Here is a 22,880-nt window from a genome sequence, read left to right as displayed (position 1 = left end):
CCTTTTTTAGAGTAACTTTACAGATGTTTTCAGGTTGTGAATGACCTTGCGAAATAGTTGTGATTACTCTCACATCACTGGATTTGTGGACATCCTATGCATTTAGCATGACCAACACCACTCATTCCTACTCTCCTGCCATAACCCAAGTCCACGATAAATATGACATACTACTGAGTTTTCCCCTGTCAGAGTGTATTTATGATCTTAGCGTCCTACTTACCTCAATGTCATGAATCTGGAATTTAGAAGTGTAAATGCCATAATTTGTGAACTAAATTGCACATGGGAGGGCAAAAAAAGCGTATTAAATTGGGACCAGAGGGATTTAAAAGAGGCCGGCCTCAGTAATGCTCTTAATTCCACTGGTTCAAGCTGATGGTAATAGCAGGCAGCCAAGTGTAAATTGGAACTGCTTTAAGAGAGAGGCAGTTTTATTTTTTAACTCATACTCTTCTTTTGTCACCATTAGCCCTATAATATTAAATTTTATTTTGACAAACGCTAAATAAACGTCTGTTTTGCTATTACCCACGTTCTTATGTTAAGGGAAATAACAAATACACGCATAACAATATAGATCTACTCTAATCAGTCATCAAAAAGCATTTGTGGCAAGGAACAGAAATCTGGTTTCGTAATACTAAAGCTTGCCACTAAGGAAAGTTGTACTTACCTCTGTTGCATAAGTGATCTTACCTATCTTGCATGAGTGGTCTTACCTTTGTTGCATAAGTAGGCTTATCAACAGCCTCATCCCCAATGAAGAAGTCTAAATCATCCACACCTTGTGTGAGCCTCATATGTGCTTGATCGCCCACCTTCGCTGATTCTTTTATTGCAATGCCTATAAAAACAAATGTGCACAAAATTATAAAGCAAGACTAACATTTTCTTTTCATTTTCAATGTGTTTATTTTCTGCTTATCATGACAGAAAGGCTAAGTAAAAAATGATAAGTTTAGCAGTCACCTCAAATAATTTATATGATGGTTTCCGTCATGTAGTTACTCAACATCTCTACCTGGAACAGCAGGAAAAGAAGGATCAGGGCCACTGGAATTATGTTGCAGGGAGGGCCAAATTATGCGGCAAGGTTGAGTAAATTATGCGGCAAGAAAAGTCGAATTATGTTGAATTATGTGTCACATTTTGGGATAGTATTAGTTAATTATTTTATCATTTTTAAACTTGTTAAGACTGCCTGGGCATTAGTTGCAACTCATTAGTACCAGTTTAATAACCAAACACAGCAATAAGCTACAGAAAGTGTAGTGTAGTTCCTATAGTCCCAATAGGCTCTGCGCATTGGAATAATATAAACAGCAGTGTAGACGTAGGACTGAGGTCGACTATGTCTCTACTGACTATGGGGCCGATTAGGATGGCGGACGGACTTGCATCCGTCCGCCACCCCTGAGTAGGAGGGACCGTCCGCATGGGCAGCGGCGGTCCCTCCATGGCAATTAGGATGTGACCGCCACCCTGGCGGTCACATCCTGTATGTTTTACATTGCGGCGGGTGCTGCTTGAAGCAGCACCCGCCGCAATGTAAAAAACGAAAGCTGTGCATTTGCATGCACAAAGCGGCAGGCACCGCGCGGTGCCTGCCACTTCGTGCACGCAAAGGCAGGGGGGTACCATAGGTACCCCCCATGTGCACCCCCCACGCAACCTTCACCCAGGGGGCCCGCAACGGGCCCCCAAAGTGATTGTCCGTATGCTTTTCCACGGCGGAAAAGCCGCCGCGGAAAAGCATTACTTTCCCTACATCCTAATATGGCTGGCGGTGTCTGATAGACACCGCCTGCCATGTTAGTGCTTTTCCGCCGTGGTCGCCTTCCGACCGCGGCGGAAAAGCGGCGGACAGATTGTGAGACCCACCAGCCATCCTGATTTGGCGGTGGGTCTTTCAGGCCTCCTCGGCGGATTTCCCGCATACTACGGGCCGGCGGTGGCTTCCGCCGGCCCGGAGTATGCGGGAAATCCGCCATCATAATGACCCCCTATATTAGACTTAATTAGTTTTGCCAGCTAGCTCAGAGGTCACTAGAAACTTTCTCGAATAAACAAGGAGGAGTTTAACTTCCCTGGATAGACAAGAAGGGATTAGCTTCTGACAACCATATAACATGACAACTTTGCTCCCTCAGAATAAGAGTGTATCTCTAGAGTCGTGTGAAAACAATAGACAGCTATTTTACTCAGTCAATCGTGCATACTTAGTTTCACCAGAGTGCAGAGAAATAGAGAGATAGGCGTTTTCAATAAAAGGTGTTATTTATTGAGCAGTCTTCTTTCTCATGCAAGAGAAATGAATTGCCACAATTGCAATACTTTACATAAATTAAAGTGCGTACAGTAAAAGGAGTATTATGAAATAATACTGTAAAAGCATTGATATGGTTTCTTAGCCATATGATACTTTAAAATGGATAAAATATATACATACATAAATACATTGACTAACGTACTCAACTGGTGCTTCTAATCTACGCCTACCCCGGTGTACCTGACCTAAGCCTAATACGTGGGAAGGAGTAAGTAAGTAGCAGTTTAAGTTAAGTTGGTTTTTGCCAAGGAATCTGAATCAAGAATTCTCTCAAGGGTTTAGTCAGCTCCGTACCAGGGTAATAGAAAGCAGGAGGTCTGGTATCTCTCTCTCAGGACTCGATATCCCAGCAACCCGCAAGGGCGGCTGGAAACACTGGAGCTGGATTTTCTCGGCTGGAGAAAAAGACAGCGTCTTTCTCAGTGCGTCAAAAGGGAGGGGCGGCATCCGTGGGCTCTCGCATCAGCTGGGCTCTCGGGCAAGTAGATAGCCGCTCTGCTCCAAACCACCGTGTGTTTGCTTAAGGCATCTGTTGGTATATTTATACCTGAAAGGTGCCGGGTTTGACGTAAGGTTGGACATAAGACGTCAATAAAAGATGTCACTAAGAACTGGCCATTCTTTCAGTGCTCGCAGGGGTTCTAGGACAAATCAAAACAAAAGCATGGGGAATTCCCAGGTTGCTGGAGGTTTGGTTTGTTTAAAGAACGCGTTGTACTTTCTAGGAGTCTAGGGGAGTAGCCTTGCCATATTTGGACTGCATGGGCTATTACTAAATATGGATATGATTCTTATGCCTTTATAAGGATATTATTTATTATAGCCATATAAGGGCATAAATCGGGAATATCAAATTAGGGTCCTAGATAGAAACACAACACCCACTCCACAAATTAATGTCCATCATTACTAAAAACTAAGCAATATTAAACATATCGATGCATGTGTGTTTTCCAACCCACCCCAAAATACATAAATCGCATTTGAAATGGTATATGGTAAATACACGAAAATGAGTATTGGTACTGTACGCTTATTAAGCAGTGTCATCATTCAGTTAAATGCATATATATATCAGCTGAATGAATTGCGAAAATTACACATGAAATGGCTCTGAATACAGAAAAGAAGGTTGAGATCATTCCATCACATATTTATACAAATGCTGTACATGTGCTAGAGGCTGAGGTAAAATATTGTCTCTAGAGTTCCTAAAATAGAAGCTCTGTTCTCTAAGAATAATTATACTTTAAGCAGAGTATTTTGTGCCAGAAAAAGGGTAAATATTTTGGAAGTGAAAATAAATAATTTTGCTTTCAGGGGGAAAAATAGTTCCAATTGTTTTCAGTAGCTGTGTTTATCAAAAACTGAAGGCCGAATTCAGAGTTCAGGGAACGCTGTGTACTCGTTGTTTTTAAAAAGTTATTCTTTCTGTTCAGGAGAGAACATCATATCAGACAGACTTGCAAAAAATTGGTCTACGACATCAGGTGAAAGTTCGACCAAGTTTGAAAATGCTGTATAACAGTGCATGTGTGAGAATGATTGCTATCATCGATGTCAGGATCAGCAATGCTCACAGAAGGTTGTACCTGTGTGGTGCTGCTTTCATCTCGTACTCCACTGCCACATACTCGTAGTGGTGAAGTCTCAACGAATGCCGTCATCAGAATAGGTAGCCGCTGGGGACAACACGATGCATGAGTCGTTACCAGACCAACCAAGGTATCTGTATCCATTGGTACTGCTGATGGTAGTGTAAGACAGACGTCCAACACGCATTCTTCTCCGCATAGCATACATCGAAGCACAGGTAAGATGCAATCTTGCCAGATTGGTCTGAATGAAAGAAACCAAGTTGTACTTAGATCTCTCACCGGGCAAATCTAAGCAATTTAGTGATGCGTTCCCGGTGGCGTAAAGCTAGGATCGTTTCTCCCATCGTTGCTAGAGTCTTGTCTGTGGCTTGGCTTGCCATATTGGAGCAGAAGAATCAAAAATAAAATTTCTGCTACGAGTCCCAAAAGAAGAGGCAGACGGCCAAAAAATTAATGCACAAAATTCGGGATAACGCCCAGAACTGTTTCAAAGGGTGCTAACAGTCCCGAAAAAATCGTCTTAAATACATGTGCGATGCCACTGGTATCAGACTTGTTTAAGATTTGACTTAACATTTCTACGAAATGCACGGGGCAATTTGTTGATAATAGGGAATGTATCTCTGCCGCTGTCCTTGCAACTTGCAGATCATACGTTTCTTTGGACGAGGTCAAAGGCACAGTTGTTTGTAAAAGAATGGATTTCATTCTGCTTAAAGTATCAATTCGAATAGAAGAGATATTCAAATAAGGCCATATTGCCGCCTCCATGTCTGGATTGCTGTTTGGATACAATACTTGCATACAGCAAGTGACCATGGAACTAACGCTCACGAGATAGGCTTTTCCTGGCACCGTGCCACAACAGCTGTGGTCACATATTAGAACAAAACTGCAGTTGGAAAGTTGTCTGAAAAATGGCTCTATCTGAGTTGTAGGAGTGCCGTGCAGGTGACATGAAAGGTTATTCGAAGACCCTTTGTAGGCTCCATGCAAGTTAATACCTTGACACAGAAGTGTACCACTTAGTGATTTTTTACAATTGTTACCACTAAGAAATACCTCCTTTTTCTTTTCACTATAACATTTGTGTGTACAAGGTAATTTCCATGTTGACTTGATGTATCCTTTACCCAACCTTTCATACTGGCACGCTGGTATATACTCTTGGCAATATTTAAACTGGAAAGTTGTTATCGGAAATGTAATAATTCCATGTATTATCCATTCAATGACAGGTCTTTCTGACATTGTCAATGGTAATCTCTCAAGTTTTTCAATGCTCAGAATCGTATAGTCTGCTCCTTTTTGTGCCAAACTGATTTGTTTATCAGTAAGGTTAAAGATAGAGACTAATGACGTTGTGTTGATTAAACGCCATGGCACGTAGCCTGAACGCAGATTTTGCAACGTCCAGCCAAGCTGTACAATAGAACGTAATTGGAACTGACCATGTTGTAACATTAGTAAGTCCTGCTCTATTATATCAATAGCAGATGATACAATACTGTCCAGTGAATATATTCTGGAGGACAGAGTCGTTAACCCATTGTCCACAACAGGAAGTGATTTTTCCAAATTAATACGATCAATTTCTCGTATTTTTTTTGCTGTTTCAATTTGTGTTTCTTTCCAAGCCTCGTTGTATGCAGCGTATATACCGGCCGCTATGAAACGTTTTTGACGCTGTTTGTGTGGTCCCAGTATGAAATCACGCAAGTCAGCACCGTCTTTAAGTAAAGTCAAGTGTTGCTTAATTTCAGCCAGTGTGGATTTCTGTAGCCATTCGAGGCATAGTTTCCCTACACTGTATGTTGTAACTATCCCTGGATGTTGTCTCTGGGAATATCTAGGGTCTGGCCTGGTCTGTTTAAACCCCTCTATTTTGTTCAGGAATCTATCTTGACAGTTATTTGTGTCTGTGGGCCAGATCAACCATTTTTTCCAATCAGGATGTGTTCTGTTTTGGTGTAAAATATGGGATACGTTCATCTCCACATCTGTAGTACTATTACTATCAGGTATGGGCTTCGGAATAGACGGTTTGTTTAAGTCTTTAACCCCTTCGATGCTGATGACGGAGCGGTTCCGTCATCAGCATCGGTTGGGCTGTGCTGATGACGGAACCGCTCCGTTATCAGTACAGCCCTGGGGGGGAGCGCTGGCGCTCCCCCCCTGGGGCATCGATCCTGGTCGTTTTAGGAGGGGTGGCAGCGGAAGACTTTCCGCTGCCACCCCCTGGCGCCCACACGCTTCCTGGTGACGTCAGCGCGCGCCGACGTCATCAGGAAGCGCTGGACGCGCTGGAAGCCATTTGTTTCCAGCGCGTCCAGCAGAGAGGTGGGTGTTGTGTGGCTCCGGTGGGGCGGGGGGGGCCGTTTTTCGGTGCCTTGAGGCATCGGGGGGGGAGGAAACTGTGTTTCCTCTCCCCTGATGTCCCAATGCACGGTATTCCTGGTGCACGATCGCGCACAGCGTCGCGATCGTGCACCAGGAATGCCCCACTAGTCACCAGGGATTGTTTTTGGCCATAATTGTTTGTGCAGGAAGCGACCCCTTGGGCAAGGGTCGCTTCCTTTTTTACACCATAATAATTATCAGACTTTTCTGTCCCCCTGGGGCAGATCGGCCGTTTTTTTGGCCGATCTGCACCCAGGGAGGGCAGAAAAGCCCACTAGTCACCAGGGATTTTGTTATATTTGAAAAAGGAAGCGACCTCTTGGGGAAGGGTCGCTTCCTAGTGGCCCTAATTTTTTTTTAGACTTTTCTGCCCCCCCTGGGGGCAGATCGGCCATTTTTTGGGCCGCATCTGGACCAAGGGGGGGCAGAAAAGCCCACTAGACACCAGGGATTGAATTATATTTATAAAGGAAGCGACCCCTTGGGCAAGGGTCGCTTCCTTAGGGGGGATACAATATTTTTCAGACTTTTCTGCCCCCCACTGGGGCAGATCGGCCGTTTTTTTGGCCGATCTGCACCCAGGGGGGGGCAGAAAAGCCCACTAGTCACCAGGGATTTGTTTACAATTGAAAAGGAAGCGACCCCTTAGGGAAGGGTCGCTTCCTAGTGGCCCTTATTTTTTTTAGACTTGTCTAGCCATTTTTTGGGCCGCATCTGGACCCAGGGGGGGTAGAAAAGCCCACTAGACACCAGGGAATTTATTATATTTATAAAGGAAGCGACCCCTTGGGCAAGGGTCACTTCCAGGCGGCATTTCAAACATTGTAGACTGTTCTGCCCCCCCTGGGGGCAGATCGGCTGTTTTTTTTACCGTTTCTGGACCCAGGGGGGGATAGAAAAGCCCACTAGACTCCAGGTTTTTTTTTATAGGGAGCGACCCCTTGGCCAAGGGTTGCTTCCTTGGGCCCATTTGTTTTCTAAAGTATGTTCTGCCGTGTCTTTATTTGGCCTCTCTGCCGTCCTTAGGGTTGCTTCCAGGGGGCCCACGTTTTTAATGATTTATAATCTTCCCCCCTTTGGGACAGACACCCCATTTGTGACATACCTTGTGACATAGCCTGTTGTAATGTTTCTTCTAATGTGTATTGGTTTTTTTTCTCTTTAGATTGTTGCAGTGTGCGGTTCCGTTACTGGTGGTTCTGTTGTTCTGCTGTTTCTGTAGTTGCATGTGTTTGGTAAGAGACCTCTTTTTTGTTCAATTGTAATGTAATTGTTTATTTTGCAAAGTGTGTAGTAATACGAGTATGTTTGGTTTCTGTTTGTTGTGATTGTAAAACATGTTTTGCATTTTTGAAGGGCAGTCGGGGCAGTACATACGAACCTCCTTCCGCAAACCTCTTCGCCAACAGGAAAGTGGCGATCTTTCAATCTGGCAACATCCTCCACCACTCCAACTCTAGGAACACTTGCCTGTTCCACTAAAACAAGGCTGCCTACTACAGACTCCTGAAACTTCACAAAAGTCATCTTTGACTGGGGACAAGATTTCTGGAACACAACAAAAGCATTAAAGATTGCCAAGTGGAAAAGATGGATAGCCAACTTCTTGTACCAAATGTAAGCCTTACGAAGAGCAGCATACGGTTCCAACCTCTGATCTACTCTGTCAACACCACCCATGTACTTATTGTAGTGCATTATGCACACAGGTTTGCGCACTTCTGCAACCTGACCCCAAACAGGCACCGGTTCAGTGCTTTCATCATGTATTGTAGTCAACATGTAGACATCTCTCCTGTCTGAAAACTTCACAGCTAGAAGTTCCTCACAACGCAATGCACTGCACTGTCCCCGAGCAAGCTTTCGACAAACAAGTTATTTTGGGAAACCTTTACGGTTTGAGCGGATTGTGCCACAAGCAACAGTGTCCACTTTGGCCGATTCCCTGAACAACCGCACACCAGTGTAGAAGTTATCGACATACAAATGATGGCCTTTGTTAAAAAATCCACGACCAAGTTCCCACACAATTTTCTCAGTCACTCCAAAAGTCAACGGACAACCAGGGGGGTTAATCCTGGATTCCTTACCAGTGTACACCCTGAAATTAGAGACATATCCAGTCTCACTGTCACACAGCATATACAGTTTGATTCCATAGCGTGCCCTCTTACTAGGAATGTATTGCCGAAATACCAAGCGGCCCTTGAACAACAGCAAAGACTCATCCACTGCAATTTCTTTCCCAGGATAAAAGATCTCAGGAAATCGATCAACAAAATGATCAATGATAGGCCGAATCTTGAAAAGACGGTCACATTCAGGGTGATCTCGTGGCAAAGCAAGACTATTGTCAACAAAATGCATCATCCGAAGCAGAAGCAAATACCTATCACGACTGCCGGAAATATAGCTGTTGCCATCAAGGGACTAGTAGACCAATATGAAGCCATTGCTGGTTTCCTAAGCAAGCCCATCAAAAAAGATAAACCCAAAAACTTTTTCATCTCCTCCAAATTTGTGGGAGTCCACTGGGTAGCTCTAGCGTGGGGCTTAAGGCTGGCACTGTTCACCCTCAAAAAATTTTCAGCATACAAATTAGTCTGCTCTACAATCTCTGCCAAAAACACATCATCCATAAACAACTTGAAAAAATCAATAGGCAAAAAGTTTTCAGTGTTCACCCTACACCCTGGAACACCAGTAAATTCAGGCAATGCCGGCTGCACCATGCCTGGTGCAACCCAGAGGTCAGAACTTTCAATGTCAAGTCTTCCAGCCGCAGGCTGCCGCACAGCTGCCTCTTGTCTCACTACACCAACTGGAAATCTAGCAGCCCCAGGCTGAAGCCCAGATGTCTCTTGCCGCACTATTGGCACAGCAATGTCCTCCGCAACCACAGGCACAGAAATGCCCTCCGCAACCACAGGCACATCATCCACATCAAAAGTAGCTTCATCAGCACTCAGAGTGTCTTCATCATCCGATGAAGCCATGTGTAGAGAAAACTCCCTACCTGAATCTTCACCTCCCACCTCTGGCTCAGATTCAGAGTCAGTCTCTGGACCATGGTCAGAGGAAGAATCAAAAAGCATTCCAACAACTTGCTGAGCAGTAATCCGGCGGCTAGCCATTATCCTTACAATTAAAGGAGTCTGCACAAACAACTCAACAACCCCAACACTGCGCAAAGTAAGATAAAAAATGTAAGCCTTTTTCACAAAATAATTAGAAAAAATATACAATTCACTTACAAGACACAACTACACTCACCAGCACCTACTCTGCCAAGACACAGCAAAAAGGCAACGATATCCCACTAGCAAGAAGAGAAAAAAAACTTACATCTACAGAAGGACACATCAAAAACAAATGCAAAACATGTTTTACAATCACAACAAACAGAAACCAAACATACTCGTATTACTACACACTTTGCAAAATAAACAATTACATTACAATTGAACAAAAAAGAGGTCTCTTACCAAACACATGCAACTACAGAAACAGCAGAACAACAGAACCACCAGTAACGGAACCGCACACTGCAACAATCTAAAGCGAAAAAAAACCAATACACATTAGAAGAAACATTACAACAGGCTATGTCACAAGGTATGTCACAAATGGGGTGTCTGTCCCAAAGGGGGGAAGATTATAAATCATTAAAAACGTGGGCCCCCTGGAAGCAACCCTACGGACGGCAGAGAGGCCAAATAAAGACACGGCAGAACATAATTTAGAAAACAAATGGGCCCAAGGAAGCAACCCTTGGCCAAGGGGTCGCTCCCTATAAAAAAAAAAACTGGAGTCTAGTGGGCTTTTCTATCCCCCCCTGGGTCCAGAAACGGTAAAAAAAACAGCCGATCTGCCCCCAGGGGGGGCAGAACAGTCTACAATGTTTAAAATGCCCCCTGGAAGCGACCCTTGCCCAAGGGGTCGCTTCCTTTATAAATATAATAAATTCCCTGGTGTCTAGTGGGCTTTTCTACCCCCCCTGGGTCCAGATGCGGCCCAAAAAACGGCTAGACAAGTCTAAAAAAAAATAAGGGCCACTAGGAAGCGACCCTTCCCCAAGGGGTCGCTTCCTTTTCAATTGTAAACAAATCCCTGGTGACTAGTGGGCTTTTCTGCCCCCCCCTGGGTGCAGATCGGCCAAAAAAACGGCCGATCTGCCCCAGGGGGGGGCAGAAAAGTCTGAAAAATATTTTATCCCCCTAAGGAAGCGACCCTTGCCCAAGGGGTCGCTTCCTTTATAAATATAATTCAATCCCTGGTGTCTAGTGGGCTTTTCTGCCCCCCTGGGTCCAGATGCGGTCCAAAAAATCTCAGGGGCTATTTAGCCCTCGCCCCCTCTGGAGCGCGCAGCGATCGCGCGTTGCCGAATTCCCGCCGAAGACCCGCCAAAGAGCTGCCCGTCTGCGCCCGTCCGCGCCAGGACGGTGCCAGGAGCCAGGGGCTATGCTCTGCGCGGATACCCCACAGAGAATAATCAGGTATTCCGCACTAGACCTACAATCTTTGAAACCTGCCCACCTGCCAAAGTGTATCAACGATAAATGGCCACTCCCAGAAGGCCCTTTTTCTTGCAACACATGTCACTTTCAAGCCAACCATTTAATCCACTCAGAACCCACGACCATAGAGGCAAGCAAACTAAAAGAAAGACTAAGATGCCTACTGTTGAATGTACGCTCAATGCCCAAACATCAACTTCAAATATGGGATTTACTCCACACATTACATCCAGATCTATGTTTCCTCACGGAAACGTGGCTTAAACCCCATACAACCCCCGCTATTACATTAGGAATCCCCACGGGGTACAAGTTCCTAAACATGGATCGACCCATCAAAACAGGAGGCGGTCTGGCTATGGTATATAAAGAACACTTGAAAGTCACCATACTAGAGAAAAAATGCAGTCCCACATTAGAAATCATAATTTTCAGAATCAACTTATCCACCAAAATAGTTAAGAAAGGAGCACTTATATATCGCCCACCTGGACCATGTGCAGAGTTTTCCCTTTCCCTCATGGAACTGCTAGTCCCCTATCTTAGAGCCAAAGAAGACTTTGTCCTCCTAGGAGACTTTAACATACATGCAGATAATCCAGAACTCACTGAAACAAAATCTCTGCTCGCAGATATGTCCACGATAGGTCTAGAACTACAGAATTCCGGTCCAACTCATGAGGGAGGTCATTCCCTAGATCTACTCTTTTCGAATTGCACCACTATCCCCTGTAAAACCACCTCTCAGTTGGAGTGGACAGACCACTATCTGTTAGAATTCGACCTCCCTATAACAAACAAACGACCATCTAAAATAACCCCTCCTCCTATATGGCGACGCCAGTGGCACAAAGTTACAACAGAAGGGCTACAGAAGATCTGGAAAAATCCCAAATTTATGGAAACAGACAAAGTGGAAGATAGTCTAAATAAATTTAATAACTCTCTTATAGAGGCAATAGACAAGCTGGCCCCGCTGAAACTGCACAAACAATTTCCCACACACAAACAGGAGAAATGGTACACTGAGACATTGAGAACTGAAAAGCAAGGAAGCAGAAGACTAGAAAAAAAGTGGAGGAGGTCACACCTCGAAGAGGATAGGAAAGCTTACCTAGTAGCACAATCAAGATATTATAAAAACATCAGAAGGGCCCGTAAGGACAGTCTGGCCCAACAATTGATAGAGGCAGGAAATTCCTCGAAGGAACTATACAAAATACTTGAAACCTTTGTAAAACCTACAGCATGTGTGAGCTCGGATGACTTCTCACTGCCATTATGTAACGAGATATCCCTGTTTTTCGAGAGCAAAATTAATACAATTTATGAGAAAATCTTGAAAGCCACCAGTTCCAACTGTGATAATCCCGTCCCCATTACACCGCAACAAAAGAAAGTATCCTTACTTTCTTTCCCCCCAGTCTCTAACACAGATCTCCCCCTCCTAACTAGCCACATAAAATCTGGCTCCCCCAATGATCTCATACCAGCCAAAATGATGGCCCCTCTAAACTCCTTCTTAAGTCCATTCATCCAATCAATTATAAACCAATCTCTCAGAGAAGGACAGGTGCCATCGGAGTGGAAGCAAGCAGTGGTCAATCCCATCCGGAAAAATACCACACTACCTTGGTCGGACCTTTCTAACCTCAGACCCATCTCCCTTCTACCCTACGTCAGTAAACTCACCGAGAAGCATGTAAATACACACCTGTCGAAATACATCGAGGCAGCGGAGGGCCTGGACCTATCTCAATCTGGTTTCAGGCCCAATCACAGCACTGAATCAGCCCTCCTTTCTGTGACCGACAAAATCAGGATGTCACTGGACAGGGGGGGCTCAGTGATTCTAGTGCTGTTAGATCTGTCCGCTGCCTTCGACACGGTGTCACATGAACTTCTTCTCGAAAGACTGAGTGATGTGGGGGTAGAAGGAGCGGCTCTATCATGGCTGCAAAGCTTTCTCAAGGGCCGCACTCAAGGTGTCAGACTGGGCTCCCACTCCTCACCCTCAAGGGAGCTAACTAAGGGAGTGCCACAGGGCTCATGCTTAAGCCCTACGCTTTTTAACATATATGTGGCCCCCTTAGCAAATCTGATAAGATCTTATGGTTTCTCCCCGGTGTCATACGCCGATGACACCCAGCTCTTGTTCCCATTCCAAACTCTCACACCGGCAATTCAGTCAACTTTTGCGGATGGGATGAGAGCGGTAGCGCATTGGATGGCTCAGAATTTCCTCCAATGCAACGTATCCAAAACCGAGGTCATGCTGTTCGGGGGAGCGACTCTTTTATGGTCCCCAGAATGGTGGTCCCTGGAATTGGGTCCTGTCCCTAACCCCAAACCAATAGCAAAAAACCTTGGCATCAAACTAGACCAAGCGCTCCTACTCAAGGAACACACCACTCAAGTGGCAGGTGCCTGCCTCCACGTGGTGGGGCTACTCCGACGAGTCTTCCCATTTCTGCCAGACAATCATAGAAAAACACTCATTCAGACCCTAATAATAAGCAGAATGGATTACTGCAATGGACTATACTTATCGGCAAATGAGGAACAGCTGGATAAACTACAGGTTGTCCAAAATACGGCAGCAAGACTGGCTCTTAATGCTCCTCCCAGAACACCCTCCCGCCCACTACTCCGCCAACTTCACTGGTTGCCGGTAAATCAGCGCATCAAATTTAAAATATGTAGTATGATACACAAATGCCTGTTTGGAACTAGCCCCAAATACCTAAAAGAAAAATGTGTCCCTTATATCCCCGGACGCACTCTACGCTCAAGCAACCATCAGTTGCTGCAGGTCCCTAAGATAAGAAGAGCTAGACAAGGCGGTCGAGCCCTGTCATACAAAGGACCAATCCTTTGGACCTCCCTACCCACTGCACTGAAACAGATCAGCAATCTTGACTCATTCAGAAAAAAACTTAAAACACACCTCTTTACACTGTCATAAATCTAGCCTACCCCCCCTTCCACAGCTGCATTCCTAGAGCAAACTGTCCAGTGTAAGCAAAAGCGCAGAGATATCCCTTCGGGAATTGACTCAGGCGCTTTATAAGCATATAAATAAATGAATAAACCCTGGGCTGTGTGTACCTGCTTGTTTTAGATTGTACCACACACAAAATAATTTTTGGGAGTATCAATGAGTGGTAAAGTGAACTGGTTGGTCTTTATTCTTTAAAACTTATTGTTCAGTTTCAAAGTTTGCATTTGTGTAGTCTTTTTAGATTTAGTTGTTGAGTTAGTAGATTTGTATCAATTAGCAATTTGTTTTTGTTTTTGTTTTATTTAAAAAAAAAACTAAAGTATGATGTTGGTTTGCGTGTAGTGTCCATTGTCTGACGGTGTGCATGGTTTGGCGCTTGGCTAACGGTGTCTGTGGACTGGTGCTTGTCTGGCGGTGTCTGAGGACTGGTGCTTGGCTGGCGGTGTGCGTGGTCTGGTGTTTGGTTGGCGGCGTGCGTGCTCTTGCGCTTGCCTGGTGTTGTGTTTGGATTTGTCTGGTGGTGTGCGTGGAGTGGTACTTGGCTGGCGGTGTGTGTGGAGTTGTGCTTGGCTGGTGGTGTGTGTTGAGTTGCGCTTGGCTGGTGAGTCCCTTGCTCATTGCACCATCAGGATTCAAGCAAGCCGGGCCGACGACGCCTGAAATGGCAGAAACCGGTCCCCGGAAGCTTGTTTCCTTCCCAGTACAAGAATTGGCTTAGTAGTTTGGTTTGCCCTGTTCCCATCATGCACTGGGACAGGAACAGACTAATTTGCAAATAGCCAAGTTCTGAGCTGGGATGGTGCAGTGAGCTAAAAAACGGTGATGGATCAAGCCCTGATCTTTGGACTGGGTAAGAGTGGTCTGCTTAATTCAGGCACTCTGTTCATCACCACCCCCTTTTCTGAATCATTTTGTCCACCATAAGCGTGGAAGGGTATACTCAGATGTGAGTCCCTTGCTCATTGCACCATCAGGATTCAAGCAAGCCGGGCCGACGACGCCTGAAATGGCAGAAACCGGTCCCCGGAAGCTTGTTTCCTTCCCAGTACAAGAATTGGCTTGGTAGTTTGGTTTGCCCTGTTCCCATCATGCACTGGGACAGGAACAGACTAATTTGCATATAGCCAAGTTCTGAGCTGGGATGGTGCAGTGAGCTAAAAAACGGTGATGGATCAAGCCCTGATCTTTGGACTGGGTAAGAGTGGTCTGCTTAATTCAGGCACTCTGTTCATCACCACCCCCTTTTCTGAATCATTTTGTCCACCATAAGCGTGGAAGGGTATACTCAGATGTGAGTCCCTTGCTCACTGCACCATCAGGATTCAAGCAAGCCGGGCCGACGACGCCTGAAATGGCAGAAACCGGTCCCCGGAAGCTTGTTTCCTTCCCAGTACAAGAATTGGCTTGGTAGTTTGGTTTGCCCTGTTCCCATCATGCACTGGGACAGGAACAGACTAATTTGCATATAGCCAAGTTCTGAGCTGGGATGGTCCAGTGAGCTAAAAAACGGTGATGGATCAAGCCCCGATCTTTGGACTGGGTAAGAGTGGTCTGCTTAATTCAGGCACTCTGTTCATCACCACCCCCTTTTCTGAATCATTTTGGCCACCATAAGCGTGGAAGGGTATACTCAGATGTGAGTCCCTTGCTCATTGCACCATCAGGATTCAAGCAAGCCGGGCTGACGACGCCTGAAATGGCAGAAACCGGTCCCCGGAAGCTTGTTTCCTTCCCAGTACACGAATTGGCTTGGTAGTTTGGTTTGCCCTGTTCCCATCATGCACTGGGACAGGAACAGACTAATTTGCATATAGCCAAGTTCTGAGCTGGGATGGTGCAGTGAGCTAAAAAACGGTGATGGATCAAGCCCTGATCTTTGGACTGGGTAAGAGTGGTCTGCTTAATTCAGGCACTCTGTTCATCACCACCCCCTTTTCTGAATCATTTTGTCCACCATAAGCGTGGAAGGGTATACTCAGATGTGAGTCACTTGCTCATTGCACCATCAGGATTCAAGCAAGCCGGGCCGACGACGCCTGAAATGGCAGAAACCGGTCCCCGGAAGCTTGTTTCCTTCCCAGTACAAGAATTGGCTTGGTAGTTTGGTTTGCCCTGTTCCCATCATGCACTGGGACAGGAACAGACTAATTTGCATATAGCCAAGTTCTGAGCTGGGATGGTGCAGTGAGCTAAAAAACGGTGATGGATCAAGCCCTGATCTTTGGACTGGGTAAGAGTTGTCTGCTTAATTCAGGCACTCTGTTCATCACCACCCCCTTTTCTGAATCGAGTGGTGTTTGGCTGGCGGTGTGCATGGTCTGGTGCTTGGATGGTGGTGTGTGTGGAGTGGCGCTTGGCTGGTGGTGTGCGTGGAGTGGTACTTGGCTGTCTGTGCATGGAGTGGTGCTTTGCTGGTGGTGTGTGTGGAGTGGCGCTTTGCTGGATGGTGTGCGTGGAATGGTACTTGGCTGTCTGTGCACGGAATGGTGCTTGGCTGGTATTGTGTTTGTGGAGTGGCGCTTGGCTGGTGGTGTGTGTGGAGTGGCGCTTGGCTGGTGGTGTGCGTGGAGTGGTACTTGGCTGTCTGTGCACGGAGTGGTGTTTGGCTGGTGGTCTGTGTGGAGTGGCTCCTGGCTTGCGGTGTGCGTGGAGTGATGCTTGGCTGGTGGTGTGTGTGGAGTGGTACTTGGCTGTCGGTGTGCGCTGAGTGGTGTTTGGCTGGCGGTGTGCATGGTCTGGTGCCTGGATGGTGGTGTGCGTGGAGTGGCGCTTTGCTGGTGGTGTGTGTGGAGTGGCACTTGGCTGGATGGTGTGCGTGGAGTGGTACTTGGCTGTCTGTGCACGGAGTGGTGCTTGGCTGGTGTTGTGTTTGTGGACTGGCGCTTGGCTGGTGGTGTGCGTGGAGTGATGCTTGGCTGGTGGTGTGTGTGGAGTGGTACTTGGCTGTCGGTGTGCGCTGAGTGGTGCTTGGCTGGCGGTGTGCATGGTCTGATGCTTGGATGGTGGTGTGGGTGGACTGGCGCTCGGCTGGCGGTGTGTGAGTAGTTACTTTCTGTTGGTCACTACACAGACTGCTAGTTGAGTGACACTCCACGCAGTCCATCATTTTGTGTAGTTGCAATGTCAGAAATGTGGGCGTGTGAAAGTGATGGGCCCTTGAATGGCGCTGTCTGCTGGTGTGAGTGTTGAAATGTGATGGGTCCGCGGCTGGCGGTGTGAATGTTTTGTATGTGTCACACGTACGAAAGGTGTATGAATGGCCTGTAAAGAGGTTGGTGCCTTGACGTGGCTTTACAGCTCACGAGCTGTGAGTCAGTGGTTCAGTTTATCATACTTTCAATTATACGCAGTGTATTTCATTTTTGTGAAATTACTTGCGAATACAATTGTATGTACTGAATCATCACTCACCCTCGTGCCAAATCCAACCAGTATGTGTGTGTGCTTGCGGATTAGATGGCTGTGCAGTAATATTTTTCTTTTATCTCTTTCTGAAGTAGGGTGTACCTTGTCCCTTATTGTGATTGTTGTTTTGTGTTGCTTTTCCTTCCGGATGGTGTCAATGGTCTAGTTTGTATCAGGTATGAAAGGTGTGTGAATGGCCTGTAAAACGGTTGGTGCCTTGTCGCGGCTTTACAGCTCACGAGTTGCGAGTCACTGGTTCCGTTTTTATGCATTTATTTATTGACAGAGCATTTCATTTTTTTGAAATATCTTGTTAATAAAATTTTATGTACTGAACCATCACTCGCCCTCGTGCCAAATCCAACCTGTATGTGTGTGTCTTTGAGGAATAGATAGCCGTGCTTGAATGTTTGACTTTTGAGTAACTCTGTTAAGGTGTGGTATCATTTTACTCGGGGGAACAAGGGGAACGCTGGGTGGTAGGACATTTTTGCCGGCACGGAGATCCCACGCAAAAAAGTTTGGAAAAGTGATATTTTTACCTAATTTTAAGGTTTGCAAGGAATTCTGGGTAGGAAAACATTGGGGGGCTTGGCGGGCATCTTTGGAAACTACCAAACCCAAACAGTTCTGAAAACTAGACACCCGGGGAAATCCAGGGAGGTATGGCATGCGTGGGTCCCCCAATGTTTTCCTACCCAGAAATCCCTGCAAACCTTAAATTTAGGTTAAAAAACCCACTTTTCCATACATTTTTGGGAGGGATCTCCCCGCCGGCACAAATGTCCTACCACCCAGCGTTCCCCGAGTAAAATGATACCTCACTTGTGTGGGTTGGCCAAAGGCCTGTGACTAAGGTAGGGGGGCTTAATTTGTCAAACTTAAATACTACCTTTTTAAAAATTCATTTTTAGCCTGTTCTGCTTTGGGGCACCCACACAAGTGAGGTATCATTTTACTCGGAAGAACAAGGGGAACGCTGGGTGATAGGACATTTTTGCCGGCACGGAGATCCCACGCAAAAAAGTTTGGAAAAGTGATATTTTTACCTAATTTTAAAGTTTGCAAGGAATTCTGGGTAGGAAAACATTGGGGGACCCACGCATGCCATACCTCCTGGACTCCCCGGGGTGTCTAGTTTTCAGAACTGTTTGGGTTTGGTAGTTTCAAAAGATGGCCACTGCGCCCCGGGCCGAAAAATCAGGTGCCCCCTCCAAAAAATCAAGGTAGTTTTGCAATAGGGTATTGTAAATTCACCACCGTACGGTTTGAACCATTTCCTGTTGCAGCCACCATGCCTACCCACGCAAATGAGGTACCATTTTTTTCAGGAGACCTGGGGGAACGCTGGGTGGGTGGAAAATTGTTCATCCACGCAGATTCCAGAACTTTCCACCACAGAAATGTGAGGAAAATGTGTTTTTTTGTCAAATTCTAAGCTTTGCAAGGGATTCTGGGTAACAAAACCTGGTGGTAGGCAGTCGAGTCACCCCATCCTGAATTCCCCTTGGTGTCTAGTTTTCAGGAATGTATAGGTTTGCTAGGTTTCCCTAGGTGCTGGCAGAGCTTGGGCTCAAAAACAAAAGGTAGTCTCTTTGTCCAAAAAGCGCAAGATTTCACTGGGAAATTGAGGTGCGACCACGTTGCGTTTTGCGCTGTTTCATGTCGCAGCCACTATGCCTACCCACGCAAGTGAGGTACCATTTTTTTCGGGAGACCTGGGGGAATGCTGGGTGGGTGGAAATTTGTTGATCCACGTAGATTCCTGAACTTTCCACCACAGAAATGTGAGGAAAATGTGTTTTTTTGTCAAATTCTTAGCTTTGCAAGGGATTCTGGGTAACAAAACCAGGTGGTAGGCAGTCGAGTCACCCCATCCTGAATTTTCCTGGGTGTGTAGTTTTCAAAAATGTATAGGTTTGCTAGGTTTCCCTAGGTGCTGGCAGAGCTAGGGCTCAAAAACAAAAGGTAGTCTCTTTGTCCAAAAAGCGCAAGATTTCACTGGGAAATTGAGGTGCGACCACGTTGCGTTTTGCGCTGTTTCATGTCGCAGCCACTATGCCTAACAACGCAAGTGAGGTACCATTTTTTTCGGGAGACCTGGGGGAATGCTGGGTGGGTGGAAATTTGTTGATCCACGCAGATTCCAGAACTTTCCACCACAGAAATGTGAGGAAAATGTGTTTTTTGTGTCAAATTCTTAGATTTGCAAGGGATTCTGGGTAACAAAACCTGGTGGTAGGCAGTCGAGTCACCCCATCCTGAATTTCCCTGGGTGTCTAGATTTCAAAAATGTATAGGTTTGCTAGGTTTCCCTAGGTGCTGAGAGAGCTAGGGCTCAAAAACAAAAGGTAGTCTCTTTGTCCAAAAAGCGCAAGATTTCACTGGGAAATTGAGGTGCGACCACGTTGCGTTTTGCGCTGTTTCGTGTCGCAGCCACTATGCCTACCCACGCAAGTGAGGTACCATTTTTTTCGGGAGACCTGGGGGAACGCTGGGTGGGTGAAAATTCGTTGATCCACGCAGATTTCAAAACTTTCCACCACAGAAATGTGAGGAAAATTTGTTTTTTTGGTCAAATTCTTAGCTTTGCAAGGGATTCTGGGTAACAAAACCTGGTGGTAGGCAGTCGAGTCTCCCCCTCCTATATCCCCCTGGGTGTCTACTTTTTAAAAATGTATAGGTTTGCTAGGTTTCCCTAGGGGCTGGCAGAGCTAGGGCTAAAAAACAAAAGGTAGTCTCTTTGTCCAAAAAGCGCAAGATTTCACTGGGAAATTGAGGTGTGACCACGTTGCGTTTTGCGCTATTTCGTATCGCAGCCATTATGCCTACCCACGCAAGTGAGGTACCATTTTTTTCGGGAGACCTGGGGGAACGCTGGGTGGGTGGAAATTTGTTGATCCACGCAGATTCCAGAACTTCCCACCACAGAAATGTGAGGAAAATGTGTTTTTTTGTCAAATTCTTAGCTTTGCAAGGGATTCTGGGTAACAAAACCCGGTGGTAGGCAGTTGAGTCACCCCATCCTGAATTTCCCTGGGTGTCTACTTTTCAAAAATTTATAGGTTTGCTAGGTTTCCCTAGGTGCTGGCAGAGCTAGGGCTCAAAAACAAAAGGTAGTCTCTTTGTCCAAAAAGGGAAAAAGCGCAAGATTTCACTGGGAAATAGAGGTGCGATCACGTTGCGTTTTGCGCTGTTTCATGTCGCAGCCACTATGCCTACCGACGCAAGTGAGGTACCATTGTTTTTGGGAGACCTGGGGGAACGCTGGGTGGGTGGAAATGTGTTGATCCAAGCAGATTCCAGAACTTTCCACCACAGAAATGTGAGGAAAATGTGTTTTTTAGATCAAATTCTTACTTTGCAAGGGATTCTGGGTAACAAAACCTGGTGGTAGGCAGTCGAGTCTCCCCATCCTGAATTTCCCTGGGTGTCTACTTTTCAAAAATGTATAGGTTTGCTAGGTTTCCCTAGGTGCTGGCAGAGCTAGGGCTAAAAAAAAAAAGGTAGTCTCTTTGTCCGAAAAGCGCAAGATTCACTGGTAAATTGAGGTGCGACCATGTTGCGTTTTGCGCTGTTTCGTGTCGCAGCCACTATGCCTACCCACGCAAGTGAGGTACCATTTTTTTGGGGAGACCTGGGGAAACGCTGGGTGGGTGGAAATTTGTTGATCCACACAGATTCCAGAACTTTCCACCACAGAAATGTAAGGAAAATGTGTTTTTTTTGTCAAATTCTTAGCTTTGCAAGGGATTCTGGGTAACAAAACCTGGTGGTAGGCAGTCGAGTCACCCCATCCTGAATTCCCCTGGGTGTCTACTTTTCAAAAATGTATAGGTTTGCTAGGTTTCCCTAGGTGCCGGCAGAGCTAGGGCTCAAAAACCTAAGGTAGTCTCTTTGTCCAAAAAGCGCAAGATTTCACTGGGAAATTGAGGTGCGACCACGTTGCGTTTTGCGCTATTTCGTATCGCAGCCATTATGCCTACCCACGCAAGTGAGGTACCATTTTTTTCGGGAGACCTGGGGGAGCGCTGGGTGGGTGGAAATTTGTTGATCCACGCAGATTCCAGAACTTTCCACCACAGAAATGTGAGGAAAATTAGTTTTTTGTGTCAAATTCTTAGCTTTGCAAGGGATTCTGGGTAACAAAACCTGGTGGTAGGCAGTCGAGTGACCCCATCCTGAATTCCCCTGGGTGTCTACTTTTCAAAAATGTATAGGTTTGCTAGGTTTCCCTAGGTGCCGGCAGAGCTAGGGCTCAAAAACAAAAGGTAGTCTCTTTGTCCAAAAAGCGCAAGATTTCACTGGGAAATTGAGGTGCGACCACGTTGCGTTTTGCGCTGTTTCGTATCGCAGCCACTATGCCTACCCACGCAAGTGAGGTACCATTTTTTTTGGGAGACCTGGGGGAACGCTGGGTGGGTGGAAATTTGTTGATCCAAGCAGATTCCAGAACTTTCCACCACAGAAATGTGAGGAAAATGTGTTTTTTAGATCAAATTCTTAGCTTTGCAAGGGATTCTGGGTAACAAAACCTGGTGGTAGGCAGTCAAGTCTCCCCATCCTGAATTCCCCTGGGTGTCTACTTTCCAAAAATGTATAGGTTTGCTAGGTTTCCCTAGGTGCTGGCAGAGCTAGGGCTAAAAAAAAAAGGTAGTCTCTTTGTCCGAAAAGCTCAAGATTTCACTGGTAAATTGAGGTGCAACCATGTTGCGTTTTGCGCTGTTTCGTGTCGCAGCCACTATGCCTACCCACGCAAGTGAGGTACCATTTTTTTGGGGAGACCTGGGGAAACGCTGGGTGGGTGGAAATTTGTTGATCCACACAGATTCCAGAACTTTCCACCACAGAAATGTAAGGAAAATGTGTTTTTTTGTCAAATTCTTAGCTTTGCAAGGGATTCTGGGTAACAAAACCTGGTGGTAGGCAGTCGAGTCACCCCATCCTGAATTCCCCTGGGTGTCTACTTTTCAAAAATGTATAGGTTTGCTAGGTTTCCCTAGGTGCCGGCAGAGCTAGGGCTCAAAAACCTAAGGTAGTCTCTTTGTCCAAAAAGCGCAAGATTTCACTGGGAAATTGAGGTGCGACCACGTTGCGTTTTGCGCTATTTCGTATCGCAGCCATTATGCCTACCCACGCAAGTGAGGTACCATTTTTTTCGGGAGACCTGGGGGAGCGCTTGGTGGGTGGAAATTTGTTGATCCACGCAGATTCCAGAACTTTCCACCACAGAAATGTGAGGAAAATTTGTTTTTTTTGTCAAATTCTTAGCTTTGCAAGGGATTCTGGGTAACAAAACCTGGTGGTAGGCAGTCGAGTGACCCCATCCTGAATTACCCTGGGTGTCTACTTTTCAAAAATGTATAGGTTTGCTAGGTTTCCCTAGGTGCCGGCAGAGCTAGGGCTCAAAAACAAAAGGTAGTCTCTTTGTCCAAAAAGCGCAAGATTTCACTGGGAAATTGAGGTGCGACCACGTTGCGTTTTGCACTGTTTCGTATCGCAGCCACTATGCCTACCCATGCAAGTGAGGTACCATTTTTTTCGGGAGACCTGGGGGAACGCTGGGTGGGTGGAAATTTGTTGATCCACGCAGATTACAGAACTTTCCACCACAGAAATGTGAGGAA

The 22,880-nt window shown here is 46.0% G+C and overlaps 1 protein-coding gene across 3 annotated transcripts in view; it reads right to left on the bottom strand.

The window, feature by feature from the left end:
* The window catches only part of ACTR3B (actin related protein 3B), a 584,122-nt gene that overhangs the window by 423,715 nt on the left and 137,527 nt on the right, over positions 1-22,880 (bottom strand). For 2 of the 3 annotated variants that reach the window (XM_078663241.1, XM_078663242.1), the window contains exon 3: positions 723-847. The exons of the other annotated variant lie outside the window; for it this stretch is intronic. In XM_078663241.1, the coding sequence (XP_078519367.1) occupies positions 723-847 (125 nt within the window). The remainder of the gene's footprint in view (positions 1-722; positions 848-22,880) is intronic. 3 annotated transcript variants of the gene reach the window in all.

Source organism: Lissotriton helveticus, chromosome 10, assembly GCF_964261635.1.
Source record: "Lissotriton helveticus chromosome 10, aLisHel1.1, whole genome shotgun sequence".
In the NCBI taxonomy this organism is placed as follows: Eukaryota; Metazoa; Chordata; class Amphibia; order Caudata; family Salamandridae; genus Lissotriton; species Lissotriton helveticus.
The sequence above is the reverse complement of the archived record's forward strand: the minus strand, read 5'-3'. Positions and strand labels throughout refer to the sequence as shown.